General features: G+C 34.3%; 3 protein-coding genes and 1 non-coding gene across 4 annotated transcripts; 3 read left to right on the forward strand and 1 right to left on the reverse strand.

Moving 5' to 3' along the window:
• The first annotated feature begins 410 nt into the window (after nt 1–410).
• On the forward strand, nt 411–5,599 carry LOC106775567 (cold-responsive protein kinase 1-like). Its single transcript, XM_014662713.2, has 8 exons — nt 411–796; nt 2,547–2,938; nt 3,293–3,406; nt 3,525–3,652; nt 3,867–4,080; nt 4,167–4,398; nt 4,541–4,694; nt 4,786–5,599. Exons 1-8 carry the CDS (start codon nt 426–428, stop codon nt 5,098–5,100), a joined length of 1,920 nt encoding a protein of 639 aa, XP_014518199.2. The 5' UTR covers nt 411–425; the 3' UTR covers nt 5,101–5,599.
• A 188-nt stretch (nt 5,600–5,787) lies between these two features.
• Nucleotides 5,788–9,818, reverse strand: LOC106776237 (protein DJ-1 homolog D). Its single transcript, XM_014663624.2, has 5 exons — nt 9,593–9,818; nt 9,369–9,485; nt 8,043–8,486; nt 7,380–7,742; nt 5,788–6,133 (listed from the first exon to the last, which is right to left on the reverse strand). Exons 1-5 carry the CDS (start codon nt 9,644–9,646, stop codon nt 5,945–5,947), a joined length of 1,167 nt encoding a protein of 388 aa, XP_014519110.1. The 5' UTR covers nt 9,647–9,818; the 3' UTR covers nt 5,788–5,944.
• A 1,210-nt stretch (nt 9,819–11,028) lies between these two features.
• On the forward strand, nt 11,029–15,314 carry LOC106775892 (beta-catenin-like protein 1). The gene is made up of 8 exons (XM_014663130.2): nt 11,029–12,331; nt 12,546–12,630; nt 13,486–13,582; nt 13,948–14,011; nt 14,097–14,153; nt 14,460–14,497; nt 14,597–14,678; nt 15,031–15,314. The coding sequence occupies exons 1-8, from the start codon at nt 11,267–11,269 to the stop codon at nt 15,118–15,120; spliced, it is 1,578 nt and encodes a 525-aa protein (XP_014518616.1). The 5' UTR covers nt 11,029–11,266; the 3' UTR covers nt 15,121–15,314.
• TRNAS-AGA lies at nt 11,036–11,117 on the forward strand. Its single transcript has one exon. It is a non-coding gene; the product is annotated as a tRNA-Ser (tRNA).
• Nucleotides 15,315–15,412: the final 98 nt, after the last annotated feature.

The following is a 15,412-nucleotide window of genomic DNA, read 5'->3' on the forward strand; positions in this document are numbered from 1 at the left end:
AGAAATATATAACTCTCTAAATCATAAAAAAAAATATCTAAATTAATAACTACTCTTCACTTTCAATGACTTAACATAAACTGTGAGGAACTTTATAACAATTTTTTTATAAAAAAATTATCATCATTTACCATCAGGTGTTGGCTCAAAACTCTAGTTTAATATCAATTATTATACCAAAACAAGTTCTACAAATAAAAGAATACTGATCTGGTTTCACAAACATAAAACTGATAATAATAAGTTAATTTACCAATTATATGTTATTATTTCCTTTGCAATATTTATGGTGTATATTTGTCATTTTGACTATATATAGTATGACAAAAACATATTGTCCTGGATCTCTTGGACGTACTCTAGGGTTGTATAGATATAACAGTAAAGACCATTGTTGTTGATTCGCTGAGAAAGCAGGCAGAAAGATGATGTTTGAAGTAAAGTTAATTATCTTAACTATGATGTTGTGGATTGCAGAACATGGTGCAAAGGGTGATCCACAGACATATCTGGTAAACACTGGATGCAGCACATACAACGCTAGCAACGTGGAGAGTTTCTATGCGAATATCAACGCAACATTTTCAAACCTCAGAAGAGAAATTAGCAATAACAGCAAGCACTTTGGCACAACACAGCAAGCCATAGGAGATGTTCTCACCTATGCTATGTTTCAATGCAGAAACTATCTCTCCAAAAATGACTGTCTTTCTTGCTTCAACACCGCCTCAACCCAAATCCGCAACTGCTCCCAAGCCAACGGCGCCAGAGTCATCTACGACGGTTGCTTCCTCAGGTCGGTACATATATAAATCATGCACACTTTCAAACAACATTAACACTCAAACTTATTACCAATATATGCATTTAAAACTTGGAAAATGATATTTTAACACCAATATTTTAACACTATTTTGACACTGCATACGTATCAAAATGTGGTTAGACAATTTCAAATTAAAAAAGAAACTTTGGTTTTTCTCTTCCAAGTATATCCTTGCCTCAGTTTTTTTTTAATTTGAAATTGTCCAACCACATTTTGACACGTATACAGTGTCAAAATGGTGTCAAATATTGGTGTTAAAATATCATTTTCCTTAAAACTTCTCTCTCATATCTTTCCACAAAACTTACGTAGTGTGTCTCTCTGATAATACCATGACACACTTTTACATTCATTTGACACATAATAAAGGTAAAATGGTTCAAAAAGTGTAAAGTTTTTATAGTTTTTTAAAAAAGAAGAGAATAAAAAAAAAGTAAGAGTAGTATCAAATGAATGTAAAAATTTTTTGATACAAATATATATATATATATATATATATATATATATATATATATATATATATATATATATATATATATAAAGAGAGTGTGTTCATGATTGAAGATGATTTTCGACAATAAGCAAGGTATACGTTACAAATAATTTTGAATAAAACACAATTTGATAAACTATTAAATTAAAACTGTCTATTATTTTTATTTTTTGTATTAAATTTGGAAAAATTAAACAATAAAATGGAAATATAATTATTTCTATTTTCCAAGTATATTTTGTGATAAGTTTGATGTATATATATAGTCTAAAAACGAAATATAATTTTTAAAAATAATTTGATAACTGAAAAATATATGTAACATGTTTAATAGCTTGGTTAATTGGTTAACAATATAATTTAATTTTTACATCAACACTTTGTGACATATAAAATTTGAATAATATAGAATAAAGAAATGTACGTTACTTATTCAAGTTTAATAAAAAGGCAGATACAAAATAAAGCAAGAAAGAAATAAAGTGATGGGAAATATTTTAATTTGAACTTAACATTTATTATATCAAATAAATAAACAAAATTCATACATTTAGAGAGAGAATCCATGACAATTTATCACATAAATTAGTTTTATCTCTTCCATCAATTTTTTTCCATCCAACCCTATCAAAATCGCATTAAGACAATACATAGTAGTCCAGCATTAACTATCTTGGGCCAGGAAATACAATAGTCAAACTTATAATAAAGATTATTTGAAAGACTAAAATTCTCATGATTCAGTTTCATATATATATATATATATATATATATGAGAGTATAAGTTCATTGACACACTAACATGTCAATACATTCATTTAACATTGTGTCATCTTATTAATTTGTAAAATAGTACAATGTAATTGACTAAATAAAACCATTATTGAAACACAGTATGCCATTTGATTCTTAAAGTGAAGAATCGTATCAAATTATTATTATTATAATATATATATATATATATATATATATATATATATATATATATATATTTGTATTAATTATACGGGAGTCAATATAAAAAAATATCACTGTATCCATGAGTGGAAAACTAACATTGATATAATTTCTTTTAAAATATGATAAGTTAACATCTTTATGTAGTGTATAAGAGTTTGTAATTAGATGAAAGTATATAAAAGTTGATTGTGAAAAAACATTAGTGTGAAGCCATGTTGAGGATTTGAGCATTGATTTTAACGTTGGATATTATGAAAATGTGATGAGGTATGAGAGCCAGATGTTCTTCGACCAGACCAATGAACTTGGCAAGGGTGTATTATGTGGGAAGAACACTTCAAATGCCACTGGTTTTGGATTAGTCGGACGACAAGTTATCGCAGATATTCAAACAGCAACACCCAAAACTAGAGATTTTTATGCAGCAACTAAGACACAGGTGGCTAATGGAACTGCAATTTATGCTGTTGCACAGTGTGTTGAAACTGCAACCGAGGATAAATGTCTGAGTTGCATGCAAGCTGGATACAACAACTTACAAAGTTGTCTTCCCAACACAGAGGGTAGAGCTTATGATGCTGGCTGTTTCATGAGATACTCCACCACACCATTCTTTGCTGATAACCAAACCATTGATATTGCACCCTATTTGAAAAAAGGTAGAGTTGTACAACTTTTTTATGTATACTTTGATCAAAATGGTTGGGTTATATGGTTTATTAAAACCTTTTTTATAGTTTAAATTTACTTTTATTCACTGTAAATAATCTAGATTTTGGTTTTATAGTCTTTAGTTTTCATTTTCATAAATGTATCTGTTTAAAATATCTCAATCTTCATTATATTAGGTATAGTATACAATGTACATCCACACAGACTGCATTTAATTGTTTTAATCATTTTCAATATGAAATTTGGAAATTAAAACAAAGTGCCTAATAAACATATTTGATTTTTGTGTGACTACCAGAATACAATTTCGGAACTGATATAAACTTTGTACTGTCTTGCAGGAGATTCAAGCAGGAAGTGGATAATAATTGCTGCCAGTGTTGGAGCTGTTGTTGCTCTCCTCTGTGTGTTGTTTGCATGGCGATGGTTTATAAAACCAAAGAGGGCTCCTAGAGGTGAGTAAACGTGGATAAGTCTTCAATGTAATGCTTGAGATTAATCAGTTCCTGGTTTGCATTTTTAGTGCTTTTGAATATATATTGTAAAATAAAAAATACGGTTGTTTCGTAGCAGGTGATATATTGGGAGCAACTGAGTTGAAAGGTCCAGTAAACTACAAGTATAATGACTTGAAAGCTGCAACGAAAAAATTCAGTGCTGAAAACAAACTTGGAGAAGGAGGTTTTGGTGATGTATACAAGGTAAATTTATGCTGTATTTTTCAATACTGTTATGAAAAACCATGTTCAGAGAAGATGATCATTAGGGTTTTTTTATTATTATTATTGTCAATTATATCATTTTTATTTTGAAGAACAAAATACAAAAGAAACCTGTTTTTTCCTTGCTGAAAAATATTTAAAACAAAAGGAGGAAAACATTTCCCTTTTCAGTCACACAAACTACTCTTAACAGGGTACTCTGAAGAATGGAAAAGTTGTTGCCGTAAAAAAACTAGTGTTGGGGAAATCAAGCAAGATGGAGGATGATTTTGAAGGTGAAGTGAAGCTTATAAGTAATGTTCATCATCGGAATCTTGTTAGACTTCTTGGCTGCTGCAGCAAAGGCCAAGAGAGAATCTTGGTTTATGAGTATATGGCAAATAGCAGTCTTGACAAATTCTTATTCGGTACATAACTCATGTCAAACACTGATAGAAATTCCATTTTTNTTTTTCATTTACATACTCATCAATCTTACTTGTGAAACAAACAGGTAACAGAAAAGGTTCCCTCAGTTGGAAACAACGTTATGATATAATTTTAGGCACANCAAGGGGNCTGGCATATCTGCATGAGGAATTCCACGTGTCCATCATACATAGAGATATTAAAACTTCTAATATCCTCTTGGATGATGATCTTCAACCCAAAATTGCTGATTTTGGATTGGCAAGGCTTCTGCCAGAGGATCGTTCCCATCTTAGCACAAGATTTGNTGGAACATTGTAAGTCAAAACAATTGCATTTCCTTCAACTTTTACAACATCAAGTCGTAGCAAAAAGGACTATTAAAATCTGATGTGGAAAATCTAACAAGATATGAGTCATGTTTTAATAACTATGGACTATATATGATACANTTGTCAGGGGATACACAGCACCTGAGTATGCAATCCATGGTCAATTATCAGAGAAGGCTGACACCTACAGCTATGGAATTGTCGTCCTAGAAATCGTTAGTGGTCAAAAGAGTACCGATGTGAAGGATGACGAGGATGGTCGTGAATACCTACTCCAACGAGTAAGCAAGTTGCTATAAGTAGAACTAGGAATTGTTGGTTTTGTCAAGACATTTTATCATTTGAATGAGACATTTGAATTTCATTTAACAGACATGGAAACTGTATGAGAGAGGAATGCACCTAGAGCTGGTGGACAAGGCCATAGACCCTAATGATTATGATGCAGAAGATGTCAAGAAAATCATAGAAATTGCATTGTTATGCACTCAGGCATCGGCTGCAACGAGACCAACAATGTCTGAAGTAGTAGTGCTACTCAAAAGCAAGAGCTTAGTGGAGAACCTGCGACCAACTATGCCTGTGTTTGTTGAAACGAATATGAAGATTCGGGAAAGCAAGTCTAGCTCAACCAGCGGCTCTTCATCTAATGCCACTGCCTCCATTTCTGTTCTATCAGCACGATGACTATGGGGCCAATGCAGTAAAGGATCTTGACGAACAGAACCAATAATAAAGTAGACAAAGATTGCTTTCATTCCAGTTGTTTATCAATAGGTCAAGGTAAAAAATTGGATGTTAATTAGGAACTGCTGTTGTGCTGTTGTATAAAACTGAGAATGCTTATGTAAATTTGTGGATAAATTATTGAACGGTCTGAAACCACCATATCATATGTAGTATTCGATGATATACTCTAATTAAACTGTTATACTGTAACAATTAATTATTAGTGTATGATCATGTCAAGAGTGATTAGAGTATGTATTTTGTTTTTAAGGTATGTTAGAGAATCAAGGAATAGTGTTCGTGGTGAATTAATATTAAAAGTGATTCATTAAAATATTTTATATGAATTAAGATATCATCAAAGAGACCAACTAGTGATAATTGGGAAAAGTAATAATTTCAGATAAAATTGCAAACGAGCTGAACTTGGTTCCTCACTGATAAAATCATTCCGTACATAGATATGCACAGGTAATCCTCCATTTTGAAATTTACTTTATTACACCAAATGCTGCAAAATGTCAAATTTGTTGCAGTAAAATGCATAATTATTTACTTTTTATGAACCAATGATGTTTCCTGGTCTAAATACTGCATAATAATTTTATTATAGAGGAACCGAAACTCAGACTAACCACCATCAGATGCTCAAAGTAACAAGCGCATGATGCACTTGCACATTATAGGTCCTTCAAATACAGTTCAGTAAAACGAATCCACATATTTATAATATTTGATACAAAATGCTTATAGAAACAGCCAAGCCTTTTTCACTGGTAATTAATTACATCACAAAGTGCAGCTAGAAAGATACTTGAATACCAAGGAGTGCGATTAACTGAGAAATGAACTCAGGGTGCCCTGGCCATGCAGCTCCAGTAACCAGATTTCCATCAGTGAAGCAGCGGCTTATAGGATCAGGCTCCAGCCATGTTGCTCCTGACAGAACCACGTTAAGCTTCACCGCCGGATAAGCAGTGCATTTCCTCCCCTGTAACAGTAAAAATGTATGTCAGTATAGAACTAAGAATTCATGCTATCACCCAATGCATATACTCATTACAAAAGCAATGGCAAGAAATAGTAGTGCTGATTTCTGAAGTTCTGTGGCAATGGATGATAAATGAAACAAAGGAATGACAAAAATATCCTCAATTCTTTATCCATAATATTCAATGATTATCAGGCTGTGTTTTACTACCTACTTTCACCGATAAATTGACTAAGAAATTAAGAAAAATAAAAGCAACAAACAAGACCTCATTGAATATACAAGATGTGACTAATCGAAGCATCTAAACGGTAATAATAGAATTCAATAATTCATCAGGCATTTCAAGAGGCGGCAGAATTAATCAAACTGACAGAGTATTATAAGTTATAATTCTAGAAAATGAGGATGCCCCACGACCAAAGATTTAATCAATTCATAATAGGTGGTCAACTGGAAAAGATCAAACAAAAGAAGCAATTTACAGAGTCTTGGTTAACATCTGTCTGGTTCCACGTGTATTTAGTTTCTCTAAGATTAATTCTATATTTTGCCATTCCTTCTGCTCCTTGATGGAAGATAGTGACAAAGAAAGAGAACTATCGTAACTTGGGATTACAATCAAATTATCCAAGGAAGCAATAAAAAAAGGTATACAAAAGCTAGAGGACTGCCTGAGTAGGATAGAACTAAGATAAGAATAAATTTGAGTAACAAAAGTAATGCTAGCACTTCATGAACACAATACACCCGGTGACGAAGTCACGCAGAAGCTGATTACATGAATTTCATTATCTGTACGTCTGCAAAGTAGATGCTGTTATACTCAATTCATGCATGATGTATGTTGCTACCAAGCAACTCTGGAATTAACACAGGGACAAAAACTGTGATAACAAAACTCTGAGAAAGCCTGCGTGACCTATATTTAAGGAGATGAACGTAATCCAATAGACGATCATAAGTTAAAACTTTTTACTAACTCGGTCTTACTAGTTACACCTCTGTAACCCAAAAATTCAAAAGAATTGTTTTCATACTGCAAGAACAAATAACTAAAATCACAAGTTGGTGAAAGACAAATCTAGACTAGAAAGATAAATAGAAATAAGTATAGAATGACCAAGAGCATAAAAAAACAGTAGTAAAATGCCTCAACTTCAAGATTACCTCAAGATATACAATTCATGCTATTTTCTTTAGAGAGTGATACATAAGAGAGTGTTTTTTATACTAGTAATAATACCTTGAGAACACCAGCTGCAGATAAAATCTGTTGGCCATGACAGATAGAAGCCACTGGCTTCTTGGTTTCAAAGAAATGCTTCACCAAGGCAATGACTGACTCATTCAAAGCCAAATACTCAGGTGCTCGACCTCCAGGGATGACAAGAGCATCATAGCTCGAAGGATCCACATCATCAAAGGTTGCTGTTAAAGAAAATGCATGTCCTGGCTTCTCACTGTAAGTTTGATCTCCTTCAAAATCATGAATAGCAGTTGGGCAAGTGTCACCAGCCTTCTTTGAGGGGCAAACTGCATCAACATGGCATCCTAAAGCTTGAAGGGACTGAAAAGGAACCTTGACCTCATAATCTTCCATGTAATCCTGCAAAAGTTGGTAAAACTCATCTACATAAATCATCTTTGCAATAAGAGTGAAAGAAAGAAAGATGAAAAACAAGAGATTACTGAGTACACTAAGTGCAATAACTGAGGCAAATGGCCTGGAGAATTTAGGTGGAATTACACAATAGTGTAAGGTAACCATGTGTGGCTAAGGATCTCTCAAACAAAAAGTAGACAGTCTGAGCTCTATGCCTGAAAAATCTACTCCTACAACTAGTCATGCCAGGGAAGTAACTCCATGATTATCCCCTTAAGCAACATGAGAAACATTTTAACATACCCCACAAATGAAGAGGATTTTTCTATCAGAGCCGTTTATTGTGCCTCCTAATGCCTTCACAAAATGGCGAATAAGTTCAGGGTGCCCATCATAAGTAGCTGCAGTAATGAGATTACCATCCACCACTGTTGCTGCCATGGTGTCAGGTTCAACCCAGTGCGCACCAGCAGCTACCAGTACTGGTTTAACAGCAGGAAAAGCTGTGCACTTGCGACCTTTAACCACTCCAGCAGCAGCAGCCAGAATCAATTGTCCATGACAAATGCTAGCAATTTGTTTTCCCAAACTGACAAACTTGGTCACCAGCTCTACAACACCAGGAATATGAGCAAGATACTCTGGAGCCCTCCCACCCGGTAACAACAAACCATCATAGCTTGCAGCATCAACTTCATCAAACGTTGCATTGAGTGCAAAATTGTGACCAACTGTCTCAGTATAGGTCTGAAAGCAGCCAAAAAGCATCACTCAAAATTAAAACTTCCCCATGGCAATTAATAAAAGTTTACTAAAAGTACTATTGTTGGAACTAAAATTTTGGGAATGAATTTTTAGGAGTCGTTTAGCTTAAGAAAACATTTGTTGCATTCACTCTTAACTATTGAAAACAAAAAATGGCAACTTGTTTTTTCTGTTTCCTATTTTCAAAACTCTGTCCGAGAGATAACAACTTTTTTTTTTCCGTTTCAACTTGTTTGTAATTAAAAGTGGAAATAGAAAATAAAATCCTCATACTAAAAACAGTATTCTTGACCATCCATGTCAAGCTAAACAAGACTCATTTCTATTTTTTTATTTCTCACGATACGAAAAAGTTAAAGCTCTGTACATCGACAAAAAAATTTACAAATCAAGTGCTCAAAATGTCCCTTATTTTCGTTCGATTGAGTGGTGAAAATTTTTTTTGTTCTCGTCTGACTACCCTCATCAGTATCAGAATGAGGTAACCATTACTTTTGTCTTACTATCTTCGGCTCACTGATAAACCCGCTTATTCCTTCTACAATCTCATCCATCTAACCAGTCAACTATTTTTTCCTTCCCTATCCAAGAGATTTTTAACCGGCAAATGGGAAGAGAAGAGTTTGAAAAGGAAGGTTTAAGTTGTTCGGCGAATTAGAGAGACAAACACATAAATAAGAGCCACCAAATTCCGTTATCGACAAAAACAAATGGCGAGATATACTGAAACGAAAACAAAAATATTTTAACTACTCGAGACTTCTTAAAACTCAATTCAAAATCCTCGTATTGATAAATTATTTAAGACTTAAATTACACTGGAATTTGGAAATACTATGTAAGGCAGAGAACAAAAACAGAAACCTGAGCACCGGAAAGCACATGGACGGCGGTGCGGCAGACATCGCCGGCCTTCTTTCCGGGACAAACGGCGTCGACGGCAACACCGAAGGCCTGCAACGCCTGAAAGGGAACCATGGCCTGCGAGCAACAGGAAATAAATAATTGGTATGAATGGATTGGAAAGAGTGTGAAAGAAGATTAATTCACAGTTCTTAGTGAAGAGTGAAGGAATGAATAAACGTTACTTCGTAGTCTTCCATGAAGTCCCCGCAAAGGAGAAGAACCCTTTTAGAAGCCATGCTGGGTAGCTGCTACTAACACTTTCTCAGAGAAAGTGTGAGAATCAGAATGTTATTGAATTTACAGAGAAAGACAAAGGAAGATAACGAGATTATGCGGCAAGGAGCTTCTGGTAACTATCATTTAGTCCCACCTCGCATGATTTGCCAAAAATGAACATTTTACTTAGATCTATCCTCGGGATCATAAATCATCTATGCTTGGACTCTTAAAAGAACTCTTTTTTAACGATTTTTTTATATGTATCATTATTTTATTAGTTTTTTTAAATTTATTTTAAAAAATATTTGAAACGTACGAATTACAAAATGTCACTTATTAAAAAAAGTTATTAAAGAGACTTTTCCTTTAATAAATATTATACTACTTTGTTCCAAGATATTAGCTTAATTAGTTAATTAATTAAGAGAATCTTCGTAATGAGATTATCTCCAGAATAATTAGTTCTTATTCAAAGTAATACTCCAAACTTATGGTAATATGAATATTTTTATTCTATTGTTTTTTATCTAGAAAATTTAAGATTTAGAATAACCTATCTGTTAATAATGTGATCAATTTCAACTCCATTTTTTCTCCAAAATATTTTTAACTTAAAAATCAAAGTTAAATACATCCACTTTCTTTCAAGATTTTAATTAACTACATTTAAAATCTAAATAATTGTGAGAGTGTATAATATTTAATTAAAAAACGTGTGTATTTATCTTAGTACCAGATGATGAAAACCAACTATATAATACTAAATTAACTAATATTTTGTTATTTTATTAATTCAAAAATCAATTTAATCAAATGTCATGATTGCAAAAATTGAATTAACAATTGATTTTAAATATAAGCCTGTTCTATTATAAATAACATACCAATTTTTTAAATTGTATACTCATAACTTAAATTAAAGAATTAAAATAATCCTTAAATTGATGTGTCCGATTACTAAAGGCAGTGTCTTTTGTAGAGTTTAAATTATGAACCTAAACACTTGTATAATTATGTCATAAGTGAAATAAATTTCTATGATTTGTAATTAATATTTTAATTATTTAGCAATTTTTCTCAACTATTAATGGACATTAATTTATTAACTTTTTTAAAATATACGAATTATGATCAAACTTGAAATTATATAAATAATTTAATTATATTGCCGCTCTTATAATAATATAATATTAAAATCTTATGGACTTAAAAGTAAAATACTATAAAACAAATACGACCTCCATTCCTTTCTCAAAACAAATTAAACACAATAGTACAACACATGAAAATATGAAGAAATGGAAATGATGTACTGATATAGAAGAGAAATCTCTACACCAACATGGATTATTTTTAATTAAAACAATAACAGTCTTTAAGATCTATTCTATCATTGAATCATCAAAGTGGACGTGCCGGAGTGGTTATCGGGCATGACTAGAAATCATGTGGGCTCTGCCCGCGCAGGTTCGAATCCTGCCGTTCACGTTTTATTTTTCTTTCACTTTTTTGATTCATTTTCAAATTTGCTTCACCACCACTGCTGGCTAGTAATACTCTAACAGCATTCATACCCTTCATCTGCAAACCAAACCCCTCAAATAACAGATCATTAGGGTTTCTTATCCCAGGCAACAATGGAGGTAGCGAACGCGCGGAACCCCGCCACCAAGCGGAAATTCGACGACGCCGTTGGAAACGGCGTAGCCACCGATGTCGATCTGTCTCTCCTCGAAGCCATCGAGAAATCGCAGAACGCCGTCGAAGTCCTCGACCTCCGAACACTAAAGAAGCACGTTCTTTCCTTCGAGCGTCGCCTGAAGGAGAACATCGAAGCGCGCCTCAAGTACCCCAACCAACCGGACCGCTTCGCCGATTCCGAAGTCGAACTCCATGACGAGCTCCAGAAGCTCAAGGTCCTCGCTGGTGCGCCAGAGCTTTATCCGGACCTCGTCAGCCTCAACGTTGTTCCGTCAATCGTGGACCTCCTCAACCACGACAATACCGATATCGCCATCGACGTTGTTCAATTGCTGCAGGACCTCACCGATGAGGACGTTCTCGACGACAACGATGATTCTGCTAGGGTTTTGGTCGACGCGCTGGTTGATAACAGCGCTCTCGAGCTTCTGGTTCAGAATCTTCATAGATTGAATGACTCTGACCCCGACGAAAATGCTGCCGTGTATGGAACCCTCGCGACAGTGGAGAATTTGATCGAGGTGAAGCCCGCGGTGGCGGAGTTAGTTTGCGAGAAGACGAAGTTGTTGAAGTGGCTTCTTGGGAAGATCAAGGTGAGGGAATTTGATAGTAATAAGCAGTATGCTTCGGAGATTTTGGCGATTTTGTTGCAGAGTAGTACGGTGAATCAGAAGAAGCTGGGGCAGATGAATGGGGTTGATGTGGTGCTTCAGGCCGTGGCCATGTATAAGTCTAAGGATCCTAAGAGTTCTGATGAGGAGGAGATGTTAGAGAATTTGTTTGATTGCTTGTGCTGTTTGTTGATGCCATTGGAAAATAAGGAGAGGTTTGTGAAGGCTGAAGGGGTGGAGTTGATGATAATTATTATGAAGCAGAAGAAGTTGGCTTATGGGTCGGCTATTAGAGCGCTTGATTTTGCCATGACTAAGTACCCGCCGGCTTGTGAACGATTTGTGGATGTTTTGGGGTTGAAGACAGCCTTTGCAGCTTTCATGGGTAAGGCAAGTACTACTAAAACATAACTTCGTCTCCCCTTGGCAGAAGTTTAAGCCTGTTTTTGAAATGCTGGTAGTAGTGTCTGTGATGGTTTATGTTGTTTGTTTTTAATTTGTTTGATAGTGTGTTGTGAACTTGCGTTTTGCTTTCGTCGTCTTCTGATTTGGTAGACGTGTTGTAAATGGATAATCTAAAGAAGTTGTCTGTTTTGATGCACAGATTCCCTTAAGTAAGAAGAACAAGAAGGAAAGGTACCAAGAGGACATGGAGGAGCGCCTTGTGTCACTGATTGCGTCATTATTTGGTAAGCAGGCAAGTGAACTTTTATATGAGTTCAGACTTAGGATGTCTTGTTTGTTGGTGAATAACAATTCCAGACTGTATGTGGAATTAGCCTTGTTTGAAATTTATTGTGGTCAAATTGCAGTTCCTCCGCAAATACATAGTACGTCCTGCATTTGACTGGGTGTGATGAATTTTGAACACGAAGGGTTTGTAACTTTTTTTTTTTCTTCTTCTTTAAACGGGTCACTGAAAATTTTTGGTTTTTTTAATGCCTGGTTGTTGTTTGTGAAGGTGTCTTTACATGCCTTTATGGATTAATTAAAATGTTGTTTCTATTACATGTTAATATGTATCTATGTAAATGGAAACAATTTTTTTAATTGTTCAAAGTACCATTAGGTGCATCCAATAATGAAATTGAAACATGCATTTCAGTGAGACATGAATGTGTGCCATTGGTATCAGTATCTTGCAATTCACAATATGATTCATTTGATACAGTACATATGTGTGATGTGATTTTGAGTGACTAGCAATGTGAATAGGATGCTAAATCATTTTGGCCCTTGAATCACGCCATGAATTGCGGGAAATGTGGTGCTTAGTCTGAATCGTGACTTGATGTGTCTGATCTAACTGTGATGGATCATGTATGATCTGGCTTTGAAAACCCTAAAATTCTATATAGATATTTTCTTTTTTCAAGGTATCAGTAGGAAAGAAAGGGAATCAGCCAGTTCTTTCCCTCATAGGTGGCCCATTCTTCATGTGCATCTCTTTTCCCTATTTCTTGTTCTCTTCTATGGCTCTCCCTCACTAATGTATATTTATACCATTTCTGATATTAAACTTTAGTGCTCTGTATTTTTGCCAGGTGGAATCTTGAGGGGTTCTAGGAGAGAAAGATTATTAAGTAAATTTGTTGAAAATGAGTGCGAGAAGATAGACAGACTGATGGAACTATACATCAGGTAGTTTGGATTTGTTATGCGCATTGTGAATTTCATGATTATTGAGTTGTGAGAATGTTAAATAGTGCCCTACTTACTCTGTTTAAGGAATTAAACATAGAGTTTTTAAAGGAAAGCGTTGTATTTAATGTTGCCAAAGCACCTCTACTGTAATTTCCAATAAAAAACACTTAAATTTATTGATTCATTGACCAGTACAATTAGCGTATTTATTTGCTGGAAATCAACTTACTCTCTTTTCTCCGAGCTTAAAGTTAGTCTACATATTTTCCTGTATAGTGTAAAATTTGTGATGGGTAGTAAGCTCTCATATTAAAGCTCATATTCTCATTTAACAAACTTTTTTTCCATTTTATCCTAACCAGGTATTCAGATAGAGTCAGAGCAGAAACTGAAAGGTTGAATCAAGTTGAATTTGATGACTTGGAGGTAGTTGATTTATTCTACTACTGCTTCTACGTGTCACACTGAAATGCCCTTTTTTAGCTCAATCTAATATTTCTGTATTTTGTAGATGGATGAAGATGAAATATACAATCGCAAACTAGAATCTGGACTTTACACCCTTCAGGTACGATATTATATTTAATACATTAATTGGTGCTGACAAATGCCATCCAGTGTTCGTTTTTTCTGTTTGAAGGAGACATCCATAATCACTTTAAAAACCATGGATGTCATATATGATTTCCCAGGAAACATTTGTTCTTTATACATAATCAACTATATTATCATCTGGATTATGCAAATGTTTTGTTTCTTTCCATTTCAAACAGCATGTAGGAGCTGATAAATGAAATTGCATTTAGGAAGAACTTTAGTATACCATTTCTGCAGCACGTTTTATGCACTGACAATTTTATATATGGCTCTGCAGTTGATTGCTGTCATTTTGGGTCATATTTGGTGCTCAGAGTAAGTATTTGCATCTATATATTGGTAATGTCAAGAGAATAGATGTGTGTGTGCGAGTGTGTTCACCTGACTAGTGTTAATTAAATGTTTTGTGGTCAGACATCCACAAATGAGAGGGAGAATTGAGCTACTTCTCAAGCAGAACAAACTTAGTAAGAAGCATATAAAGGATATACTTCAGGTATGTGTTCTCAACGATATACTAATCATCTTTCCATTGTTGGTTAGAAAAGTGTATATGGTGGATACATTGTCTATGTCCCATGTCCAACTAAATATTAGTTGGCAAATATTTCTTATATTTTTCCATATTTCAAGGCGCATGCAATTGCATGACTTAACCACCCTCTTCCCCTATCCCTGACAAACGAAGTTTGAAAATAATAACCTGAGCAGAATTTTCCCTTTGCACAGTGCTTTGGTTGTAGCATATATTTCCTTAAAAGGTTGCTACCTTATTGATTTGTTTGAATAATTTTGTGAAAAAGAAACAGCAGAGAGTCTCCAATCTATTGGAATTTTTTCTGTTTCAGGAGTATCATGACAATATTGGTGACCTTGACGGACCAGAAGAGAAGGAGAGAGCACAGACAAAAATTCAGAAGTTCATTATGGCATTATAATTAGATAAGATTTGCAAACTTAAATGAAAATGATTGAAGTTATTCGTTAAGTGCTTGTAAAAGAGGAATAGATTAGTTAGGGTATTCGGAATGAAAAAACGCTTAACTGCAAATGTTGTTGAGATCATAGCCTTGTAATGTTTTCTTCCTCACACTTAATGTAGTTATAATGAATGTTATTTTTTCCCCTGGTAGGCTGTCTTGAATTTTGTATTTCTATTCTATTACCCATTCCATTAACTGTGCATTTCCGTAGTATAACCTTAAAGTAATCTTTTTGTGAGTGCGGTAG

Source organism: Vigna radiata, chromosome 10 (assembly GCF_000741045.1).
Source record: "Vigna radiata var. radiata cultivar VC1973A chromosome 10, Vradiata_ver6, whole genome shotgun sequence".
Taxonomy (NCBI): Eukaryota; Viridiplantae; Streptophyta; class Magnoliopsida; order Fabales; family Fabaceae; genus Vigna; species Vigna radiata.